This window comes from Charadrius vociferus, unplaced genomic scaffold, assembly GCF_000708025.1.
Source record: "Charadrius vociferus isolate BGI_N301 unplaced genomic scaffold, ASM70802v2 scaffold115, whole genome shotgun sequence".
In the NCBI taxonomy this organism is placed as follows: domain Eukaryota; kingdom Metazoa; phylum Chordata; class Aves; order Charadriiformes; family Charadriidae; genus Charadrius; species Charadrius vociferus.
Window position 1 is genome coordinate 3,781,312 of NW_009648636.1, and position 12,122 is coordinate 3,793,433.

Below are 12,122 nucleotides of genomic sequence, written 5' to 3' on the forward strand. Positions count from 1 at the left end.
ATTACGCAAATTGAGTGAGCAGTAACAGGGTCTGACATCTGTTTAAATGGGCTCTTTGTTGTCAGCTTCCATTAGTTATGCCTCACCTGCTCTCCGATGGAATGTTCCTGGTTGTTGGCCTCTGTGTTATCCAGCTGCACAATAGCCAGCCTCTCACAGGTGGACTTGTGATTCAGTCACAACTTGTCCCATAGCTTTCCTCCTTTAGTTTTTCTTTCCAGACATTTTCAGGTAATTCTGTTGCTGAGTATCAGTTGAATCTTAACTGAAGTTCATCACGTGTCATATTTGACTGAGGCTTTTGCTTTCAGTTAGATCGATGTCGCTTATTCTGGCAAACATTGTGATTTTGCCTCCATATGTTGAAATGGGCATGTTCCTTGACTGCATTTAAATTAGTTTTTGGTCAAATAATCAAATGTACTTAAGGTGGTGAATGAAGCTTCTGCCTTTCCAATTTTTGACATTATTTACTTTTGGGTATCCCAGTTGCCTGGTGCACTGATGCGAATTGAATCATCTCTTGTATTCCTTGGCTTTCTGACACACCACTAGAAGTAGGAGTCGCAGTGTTTCTGTTAAATTAATTTTCATAACTATTTATTAACCTCATCTTTTTCGGAATGATAGCCGATATTACCATCTTTTGCTGTGTGACCAGTAAGCTGTGTCCCAGAGCACTTAGAAGAACAAAACCGTGAACAAAATCTTAACTTTTAAAACTATATTGTTGTTAAATTAAGCTTATTCTCCCAACTGTACTTACTCTTAAAAAGTTAAAACTAATGCTACGTGGAAGAAGTGGGAGAATGTATTCTACTTTGACAGTAATAGCATGGCTAAACCATTCACTTAGTTCTGTATTTATTGTAACATTGTAGTCTGTATGTTGATATAAAGCCTTGATGATGTTAATTATTTTTATTGGCATATCATAAATCTGTTAGGGATTCCAAAGTGATCACAAATGCTTTCTTAGGATCTAGGAAGTCAATAATGAGTGATTTTTGGCTTTTGATTATCTCTGCAGTGATTATGTAGAGTAAAAATCTGGTCAACACATGATCCTTAAACATGAAATCCAACCTCCTATTCCATTAAAATGACGTTGTTCTACAGTAATTAATATGACAGTGCAAAGACTGTATTTCACTGAAGGGCAATGTTTTGCCAGTTGTCCAGTGACTTGCTTAAGGATGCTTTCTTTGTCGTAAGCGCATTGTCATTTTTCATCAATCGGGAAGCTGTTCCTGGTTCCATGTCTGTTGAAAAGTTGGGCAATTTTTATTGATGTCTCCTAAGCCTTCGAAATTTCCATGTTGAGTTTTTGTTTTTTAAATTTTCCTGGATTTTAACTTTTATTTCGGCTTTGGGAGGGCTGAGGGGCGTTATATTTTTTTTTTCTTAGGTTTTATTTTTCGCAATGGGAAATGCTTAATTTTAAATTCTACATATGCATTTCCATATTCAGAGTTCCTTCTGTCCATGTTGTGTGTGCATTTAGCACATTCTTTTGGTTGTTGGTCCAGTTGTTGTCTTTGGAAAGTGGTCTCTCCCATAGTAGATGGGGTCGGGGGAAAACAAAACTGGGCCCACCTTGACAAGGAGTAGTTATTTCACCTTGTAGGTATTGCAGTTTCATTTATTTAATATCTAGTTCATGCTTGTCATTACTTTATAGCTATTCACTAAACCTGAATTTTGGCACTGCAAAGCAGTCTAAGGTAAACTTAATTTTCCTTTGCTGAAATGAGTGTCTGGGACACCACTTCTGTGACTTGTAAATGGGATCTGAAACGTTTTAGGTTTCCTAAAAGTTCCTGAAGAATTAAGAATAGCAACTGGACACATGATGGTTGGCTAAGGCTATTGTCACTCTGTGGTGAGGTGAACTGTAACAAGAGTGAGTTCTTGTAGAAGTAAGCTTCGGTTCACTTATGTTTAACAAATTAATAATAGACAAGGATAAAAATTGTATTTGCAGAGAAGATTGTGGCAGAACTTCTCTTTTGTATTCCCTACCCTAAAGAGCTAATTCAGATACTATAAGGGGAAGGAGGGCTTTTCAGAGAATACCAGAGCAAAAGGAGGGAAGAATTTAAGAAGGAAAAGAATACCTCTGTAGTCAGTAGCAAAGTTAAAGGCAAAATTTTAAAAAGGTCCAGAATAGATGCATGCTTTATCTACCTGATAGACTCAAATTTCCGTATGAATTTATGCTTATGTAACACTAAATAGTTAGGTGAGAGACACCGCTGCAGTCGCCATGGTGTCATTTTTCCCCCCTTTTTGGTTAATGTAGATCATCAGGCGATAAAATCAAAATTCTCCTATGAGTGCCTAGCTAACTGTAACCCTTCTCCATAACAAACAAAATTGCTAATCTTTTTCCTTTTATTTAAGTGCCAGTGCCAGTTCAAAAAATTGTGAAATCATCTATTCAAAGAGGGGGGCATGATTGGGAATCTTCAGAAAGTGGCTCAAGTCTGCCATTAAAAAAAAAAAAAGGGGGCTTTTGACATGTCTTTGTGGACCCTCGTTTTGGAAAAACAGTACAAAAAATACATTTTTCCATGTGATTTCAGAGCATCGGTGTAGGAGAGTCCCTTTTGGGTTTAGAAGTGAACCTGACAGCATTTTTCCATGATTGCATCATATGTTTCACTCACACTTTCACATCCTGCATTAAACCACATGCATGCACATCAACAAGACAAGATTGTAAAAGGAGTGTAACTGGGGAACTGTTTTCATGATATTTGATAGGAGTAATTGCGGACACTGCTGTTTCAAAGCAACTGCGGTTATACTATACTATGTCAACAAAAGTCACTTTTGCCATATGGAAACCTAATTACTTCAGAATGATCTGTTAGAAAGCACTTTTGAGATAGTCAGGCCATTTATACAAATCAGAAAAAAATATTTGTGAACGAAACCTTTCTTAAATAAGAGCTTTCATGTGTTATAGGTTGAACACTGCACTGGTAGTTTTGGAAATATTAAAAAAGTAGACTTCTATTTAAAAGGTGGTAGGGAAATTTATTAGGTGATAAGAAAATGCGAGTATTTCCCTATGATTTCTGTGATAAACCTGATCGTGCCATTGTTGAATGGAGAGGAGGGTTTTTTTGCTGACCTCTTCAGCAAGACTCTAATATTGTGGGAAATGGGATGAAATATAGAATGCTTCATTTTAGTGAGATCATGTGATGCCAGGAGATATTTATCTGTGTAGTATTTGTTCCATAAAATGACTTAAAGTGTATTTTTTTTTTTCTCCTTCAATAAGGTAGTTTTTTTGCCTTCTGCAGTCCAGGACATGCCTTGCTTTTACATTTGGACATTTGTCACTCTTGAGTTGTTTGGGGCACCCATTAATCAGACATTTTTTCCTGTGACTGTGAAACTAGAGAATATCACAAGTTTGATTAGTTGAGTGTGATAGTTCTGTACCTAGACTTTTTATTTGCTGTCAGTAGCTGTTACTACAAAAATGTACCTCTAAAAGACACTGTAATCTTTATAATTGTAAAAGAAATGTTGCGAGCTCCATGAATGTCTACGTTTGACAATGAAGCTAGGTTGACTGATGCGTTTAAATGTCTGTCTCAGTTGTCAAGGCATAGAAGCGTAATTTATGGATAGTCCGTTACGTAGATGAAGTTTTAGATGGTTTATTTGCTGACTCTAACTGCATAGATTTCTGACACGTAAACCATCTGTTCTGAATTTCTTTTCTTGAAAGCATTTCTATATTCAGTCATTACGTTCTACCTAAATCAGAAGACATAAAATATTAAGAACCAGATTTATTCACATGGTGCTAGTACTGGGGACCAGCAGGGACCCAGGGGAAAACTAGAGCTCTCTGCCTTCCCGCCAGGCATTGCAATGCCTTCCTGACAGCCCCTTACGAGAAAGGCAGTGTGGGTTCTCCTGGCTATCTCCTCGCTTCTAGCCGCTGTTGTACTGCTGAGGACATCCGTGCTGAGGAGCAGCTCCCGCTCACTGGGACCAGTGCTGCAGACTTGCTCGTGCCCTCTGGGCTCCGGGCCGAGGAGAGCAGATTGCTTGTGCCCGCTCTGGGTCCAAGTCTCCTCTGATTGCCAGATGGCAACCACCAGTCATCTAGCACAATATTTCATTTCTTTTCTTTTTTTCTTTTCCTTTTTTTTTTTTTTTATTGCGAGTTCTTTTCCTAGTTGAAATTTCCTGAAATAATATGAGAGTTTTATCGCAGACTTCAAGAAATTGTTTAACACCCTTAGCATGACGTGAAAGAATATAGGCTGGTTATTGGGGAACGTGGCAGGACAAGGTAGTTTAAAGGCACAGAATCGGCTGGGCTGGAGTTGGAGAACTGAGTGGAAAGAAACAAACCTGGTATGATTTCACCTGTAATGCCCTTTTGAGCTGTTCCTGGCATTATAAGCCGTTTCTGCCTTGGAGAAGACTTGCCAGTTTTCTGCAAAGGAAAGCCTGAGAGCAAAGTAACGTACAGGCACTGTGGAAAATCCAAGATGAGAATTTAGGAGTGAGCTGGGAGGTGACATGATTTGACACTGCAAGTCTGCTTTCAAACAAAAAGTAACTGTAGCTTTATCTCCTTTCCATGCTTTCTGCAGTAGCTTACGCACAACTCCGCAAGTGCCAGGAATACTGGAGCTGGCTTCTTGTCATCTTGTTCCTGTCGCAGGGCTGCTAATCCATTATAAGGTCATCCAGGATTTGTGCTTTCAATTGGACGTGGTCATTCAAAAATTCCAAAGAGTTTAGTTTTGTCAGATGTGATTTGTTTGGTCTCCTTACGTTGTTAACCTGTTAACTCAGCTGGTTCAACATCTATGCATCACTTTGGATACTCTGGTCCAAGGTATTGCAATTTAATTCTGTTTGATTTTAATGGTGTTAAACCAATTTATAGCTGCTGGTAATTTGGTTGTGTGAGAATATGATCAAGTATGTTGTGTGTACGGTGGATTTTTTTATGTAATCAGATTAAGATAGAGTGCTATGAAATGGCACCTCTTTGAATCTACGGACAAGTTGGAGCTGATTATAAACTAGCTTTGGATTTCTGAAGGCATTGATTCCACTGAAATACTGAAAAACACACAATAGTTGCTGTCAGGACCTGAGGGAACAAAAATACCTTAATAGTCATGACCAGCTTCACCTGGGACCCCAACCTGCAGTCTCTGCCCATGGCCCCTTTGGCCTCGGCCCCACTTCTTGCCTGAGCCGTGTTGTAGCCAGGCCATCTCCAGCCTTGCTTCCTGCGGGCTGGGCTTCACGGCTGGAGCCTCGGCCTCTGCTGTAGCCCTGCATCCAGCCTTGTCTCCTGCTGTTTCTGGTGTGTCTTCCTGGAGACACTCTAGACCTGACTTGTCACCTCATCTTGTCACAGGACAGTTGGCTAAAGCAGTTATGTCACCGGCACTGCCTTACTGGGGTGCTGTGGGATGGCACCAGTGCTGGTGAGGACTTCCGCCACCTGCGCTGGGGTCACTGTTGGCTCCTGGCTTGTATTCCCCCATGGAGCAGCCCAGCTCTTGCTGGTCCCTGCCTGTTTCTCATGCTTCATGCTGCTGTTTGAGCCAGTCGAACGTCCCTGCCCACACTGCTTGTTCCTCTTCTGTGCCGGAGGAAGGTCGGTCAGCTTAGACTTTAGCTGCAGAAATTTTTTTAAAGAAGGGACTTCTTTAAGGTTTTTGCAATGTTTAGTGTAAGATCTTAGTAGAAAATCATGAAGCAAAAGGCTTGTTTTGATAGCTTTTCTCTGAATGCAGACTGGACTACTTAACCTTCCTTCAGCAGGCTGCCGGAGAATTTTGTGTGACTCTTTTTACCAAAGCTGGTGCTCTTTGAAGACTGTTAGACTTGTCCAATTACAATCTCCTGAGAAAGGCTGGGCGGGGGGTGGGGCAGAGATGGACATATGCTGCATTGCTTCTTCCTAAAGGCTATAAGTCACAAGGGGAAATTCAGTATGCGAAGCAGTCTGTAGAGTGTAATGAGAGTTTGCCTCAGGGCACAGATACTCATTGTTTCTTTGAAGAAATGGGTGTGATGTGAAAAGGGTGCTAGTCTAGAAATGTGTCTATTGGTAATAGCTTCCCCCCCCCTTTTTTTTTTTTTTTTTTAAGGTGTTGTTGTGGGAGAAACGAACCTTTTTTTTTTTTTTTCGTAGAAGAATGTAAAGGGATTTGAAATAATGAGTGACTACTTCCTTGTGCTCTGATCTGTAGGGTTGTTCCATATCGAGATCCCCTTGGCAACATTCAGGCTTTTTTAATTATTATTTATTTATTCTGGATTTAGTGAATAGAGGTCTTCCCCACTTTTTTTCCTCCTTCCCCTCCCTTGTTCCAGGATGGTCCAGGAGGTGATGTGGTGTCTGTGACACAAGGTTTACTTGGATTTTTCTTTAAAATATCATGTGAAACTGGTCTGTTCTCTGCTAGTACAATATAGAAAAGTATTGATAGAATCGTCACAGAATCATAGAATGGTTAGAGTTGGAAGGGACCTTAAAGATCTAGTTCCAACCGCCCTGCCAAGGGCAGGGACATCTTCAACTAGATCACATTGCTCAAAGCCCCCTCTAGCCTGGCCTTGAACACCTCCATGGGTGGGGCAACCTCAGCTTCTCTGGGCAACCTGGGCCAGTGTCTCACCACCCTCACAGTAAAGAATTTCTTCCTAATATCTAATCTAAATCTCACCCTTTCAGTTTAAAACCGTTACCCCTCGTCCTATCGCTCCACTTCCTCATCAAGAGTCCCTCCCCATCTCTCCTGTAGGCCCCTTTTAGGTACTGGGAAGGCCTGTAAGGTCTCCCCAGAGCCATCTCTTCTCCAGGCTGAACAACCCCAACTCTCTCACCCCGTCTTCATGGGAGAGGTGCTCCAGCCCTCTGGTCATCTTTGTGGTCTTCCTCTGGACTTGTTCCAACAGGTCCATGTCCTTCTTGTGTTGGGGGTCTCACGAGAGCAGAGTAGAGGGGCAGAATCTGCTCCCTCACCCTGCTGGCCATGCTACTTTTGATGCAGCCCAAGATGCAGTTGGCTTTCTGGGCTGCAAGCGTACATTGCCAGTTCATGTTGAGTTTCTCCTCAACCAGCACCCTTAACTCCTTCCCATCAGGGCTGCTCTCAGTCCATTCTCCACCTAGCCTTGGTGGCTTCGGATTGCCCTGGCCAATGTGCAGGACCTTGCATTTGGCCATGTTGAACTTCATGAGGTTTGCACAGGCCCACCTCTCAAGCCTGTCCAGGTCCCTTTGGGTATTATTCCCTTCCCTCCAGGATGTCAACCGCACTACACAGTTTGGTGTCATTGGCAAACTTGCTAAGGGTGCGCTCAATCCCACTGTCCATGTCACCGAAAAAGATGTCAAACGGCACCAGCCCCAGTCCCAGCCCATGAGGAATGCCCCTCGTCACTGGTCACCACTTGGACATCGAGCCATTGACTGCAACTCTTTGAGTGAGACTAATATCTCCTTGTAAATCTTTTGAAACATATGCATAATTTTTGCAAATAAGGTAATGTAAAAAAGTGCAATTGGAATAAGAATCATGGGGGAATGAGAGCTAGATAGTGATCTGAAGAATATGTATAAACACTTACAAGGCATGTGTTTATGTCTAAGACAGTTTATAAGCTCTCATTGACATATTGATGAAATAAGTAGAATGGTGTTTTTCCCTGTAGCTTTTCTATTTGCAGTTTATTTGGTTTATCAGGTATATAGAGGTATATATATTTATCAGGTATATATGACTAGTTCTGTGTATGGATATATATTTTGCAATTACATTTTTGCTATCATATCTCTAATATAAAATCTTGCATCAACTCTGTCTTAAACTGTCTTTAAATACTGGCATTAGCATTCTACCAGCAGCTGTTACACGGGGAGGCCTACTCCGGTGTCTTTTTTTCCCCTCCCCGTGTTTCTTCCATGAATTTCTCCATGGTTTGGAGATTTCTAAAGTTATGTAATAACAATTTTTCATTCTTTCTTCATTTTGCCATAGACTGGATATTTTTCATTTAAGGAACAGAAACCTTAAGTAAGAACTAAATGCTAATTTTAATTTTTTTTTTTTAGTGTGTCTCGGTAAATGTACCAAAACAAGTAAAAAGCTTCTTGTGGTAATACTCTGTTTGGTTCAGATATTGATATGCTATATCAGTAGCATCTCCTCTGATACCAGAAATCCTGTAAATGGCACTACTCTGGTACAATGAGAGCCTGGCTGTGTGGCAGACCTTGATCTTGTAGCTACTAGATCCTGTTTCTGTGCTGTGGATAGGGGGCTTACGTGTGTTGTTAAATGTGAGACAGTGGCGTTTCTGAAGTGTTTATAGTCTTTAGTCCTCAAGACCTAATGCTTTACACTATGATTGCCTCCTAACATACGTCTGAAACGAATTCACCCCTAATTTTGCAAAAGTTCAGTCCTGGTTTAAAGTCTGTCTTTATAAATTTTTTCTTTTTTTTTTTTTTAATTTCTTGAACGGGACCAAAATTGTGGTTGCTAATATTGCTAAAAAGTTGCTAACGCTGATTCAGCTCTGAACTTCACACTGTGTAGCCAATCATGATGCTCTTGAAAAGACTGTCGTTGACAATGTTGTGCCATTAAATTCACTTCTCATTCTTCTTTGTTTGAAATTCTTTAATGAACAAGGAAATATGTTGGGTCTGTACTCATCCATCTATTCAAAACTTGCATATTGATTTCAGAATACTTCAGTCCTGTGCTTGGAGGTATCGTTTGTCTAGTCATCCATCTATTCAAAACTTGCATTTCAGAATACTTCAATCCTGTGCTTGGAGGTATCGTTTGTCTAAATAGAGAACTTCTGTTTTTCAGACCTTACCTGTACGGAAGATTCCATGCAAAGCCAATGCTCCTTCAGGGTCTTTTTTTGCACGGGACAACACAGCAAATTTCTTATCCTGGTGCAGAGATGTAGGGGTGGATGATACCTGCTTGTTTGAGTCAGAAGGTTTGGGTATGTATTTGTTTACATAGCAGTTGGTAATTTTAAATAACTTCTCTTTTGTGTTTTGCATTGAAAGAGAGAGTGACTTTCTTAATAGATCCTGACTCCAAATCTGACCTCTGGCTGACTGTGTTAATTCTGCCCTTTATCTGAAGCATGAGCAAATAAAGTAGACATCACATAAAATTCATTTAGGTGAATTTTAAGAGGAGCTTAAATGAAACCAAAATTTTGCTATGATTTGTTGCACATGGATGATTTTTCACCCTACGCACACTTTTTTGATCATGGAATGCTGTTCCTTGGTTTGATATATAAGAAGGTGCTTTTCTGTTTGAGGAGAGTAGGGTACAAGTGCATGCTCAGTTTTGGCTGCAGACTTTTAGTTATTTGTCCAGACTCGGTGGATTGCTCAGGGCTCAAGAAAATATGAAATTTTTCTCTGCATCCTATAGTGACCTTCATATTCCAGCTGATTCACTAGCGCTTCAGGATGTTCCATCAAAAGAATTGGACTGCTTAGGCAATCACTGTTCTAATAGTGCATATTCTTCATTATTTTAACTCTTCTCTCTTCAAAGCAAAACTTAGGAATCTTACCTTGAGAGTTTGTTTCAGCCAAATAACATGAAATGAAGCGAATCAAATGTTTGTCTGAACTCAGATAAAAGTGTAAAGCAGTTGCGATGATAGACAGCTCAGTTTCTATGGAAGACAAATGAACACGCTGTACTGAATCAAGAGGCTTCTTTGTTCTGTTGCTCAAAAGGTCTTTGGCTGCCCAGTTGAAGTTCTTATCTGTGTTGCAACTGATCTATTCCCCTTCTTTTACAGTCTTGCACTTCTAGCACAACTATTTCTGAAGCAATTTTTTTCACTTGTCTGTTTATTTACCCTGTGAGGTTTTTATAAGTAAACTAAATGATTTTATATACCCAGGAGAAAATGCTTGGCAGAGAAGAAATTAGTATCACAAAGGTGACAAATAGTAAGGAGGATATATGTATTGTCTCTGTTTTGTTAATTAAATCCCCAACATGAAATTTTTATCAGACATGGTGAATCATGTGGACAATGAACAATAATGGTATTTCCAAAGATTTGAAATGATTGAGAAGTTGGACATTACCTAGGACAAGGAAACTTGCAAACACAAGAAGGAAGGAGACACAGACCTCCAATGTCTGAGATAAGCAGAAGAACCTGCGGTTAATCCAATGCTTAAATGAATTCAGACTTTGTGGTGCTGTAGTAAACTCAGCAGTATACCATTGTTCCAATAATAAGCTAACTGTGTAATCGAGAGCATGTTTATAACGAATTTTCTCGTGCATTGTTAAAAAAACAGATCCTGTTTAGAGATGGAATTGGCATAGCTGAAATACCGACATTCGCTGGATAAGTTAATTTTTACACATACACAGTGTGACACTGAGTGCAAATGCACCTGGAAAGCTGATGTTCAAGACAACTTCTTCTCTCCGAAAAGTGAAGTGAAATATGCCCAGGCACACAGTGCACAAACCAGATAGGGCTGTATTGGTTTAGTTTGATTAGTGACTGATTTTTTTTGCTGATTGAAAACTTGTTCTGGTTTTTTTTTTTTCCTTCTCTGAGTGTTACTGTTTATAGATGCCCATGTTGAAAAGATTTATGGTGCTGGAAATAGGATTAGGACTTGAAAAATAGGTCAAAAATATTATCTGTACATGAAAGGGAGATAGTGACCATGCCATTTGTAAAAAAAGATTAAAAATAGAAGCTACTATCTCCCTCGGTTTGAGCTAGAACTCTTAAAAGTTTTGATTTAATTTGTGGTTTTTCTAATGCATTAGAAATAACGATGAATCATCACAGTTGCCAGTCTAAAGCTTTTATGTTCCTCTCTCTCCCACAAATCACTTCTCCACTGCATAGGAAATAAAAATTCAGCAAAGGTAAGTAATGTCAAAGGTTCTATTTAAAGCGCTGAGAAACGTGCGTGAGTGACATCTAAGTGTTCACACTGCCTCATGGAAGTCTGCTGTATTTTTGATAATAAATAACTGTGGTGAAATGATGATTACAGAGGTAACTTGTTTTCATGTTTTCTTGTGCTTTTTTCCCCATGGCTGATAAACTGTATTGATGTGTAAATTGCTAGTGATAAAGTGACTATGTTCTCTCTATACTGAGGAACCTTACTATGTTAATGTTCTTAATTGATTTTATTTTTATCTATTTTACTGTATTCTGCCTGCCTTATTGTGTGTAAATATTCAATTAGATGCACATAGCGGTATTTTCCTCATGCCATTGTATCATATAAAACATTCTTGAGGCTTTTTTCGTGTAAATTGCTATTCTAACATTATAAGAGTAATTTTTAAGATTTATCATACTGAAACATTTGAATGATGGATTTATGACACTACTGATGTAAAAAAAAGTCCAAAGTCTATTCAGAGATCAGCAAAATCAGACATATACTAGCTAAGAAATTATTAATTGCTATTATTTCTAATTACTTAAAAATTACTTAAAAATATATTTTCATCCTGATGAGTTTTGGTCTTTGAAATCATGCAAGTATAACTGCATACCGATGCATCCAACACTCCCACATTTTTAGCACTGAAATTAAAGTCATATTGAAGGTATTCCTCACTGGGATGGAACTGTGTCAAACAGACACTATAGCAGATAGGTGCAGTCCATGCCTGAGGAGCTTGCAGGCAAGTGAGGTTAATGGGAATCTTGAGTGTTCTAATGTTCCTAGAAGCTTGGTTCTGCAAAGTGTTAACGTTCTAGGGCTGATCCAGATAAGCAAGTGAGTAAACTTACTGATGTCGCTCTTATGTCCTAGTTCATCACTTGTGAACTGATTTAATTATTTAAAGTTAAGCATGTGTTCAATTGCTTTGTTGGATTTGGGCTATCCAGCTGAGCTAAACAAAGAAACAGGATCAAAAATCTTTCTTCAAAATAAATGGAAAGAAAAAAAAAAAGTGCTATTTGTTATGGCTTCTAATCCATAGAGTTACTTTAAAGATCCTTGAAAGAGATCAGTACAGAACTCAAAGATTTGAAAACAGTGCACTTAGACTGCTAACTGCAAGTTA

General features: G+C 39.3%; 1 protein-coding gene across 1 annotated transcript in view; it reads left to right on the forward strand.

Annotated features, from left to right (window-relative positions):
• Positions 1-12,122, forward strand: part of GAS2 (growth arrest-specific 2) — an 88,106-nt gene that overhangs the window by 20,295 nt on the left and 55,689 nt on the right. The window contains exon 3 of the mRNA XM_009886263.1: positions 8,889-9,030. Coding sequence (XP_009884565.1) covers positions 8,889-9,030 — 142 coding nt within the window. The remainder of the gene's footprint in view (positions 1-8,888; positions 9,031-12,122) is intronic.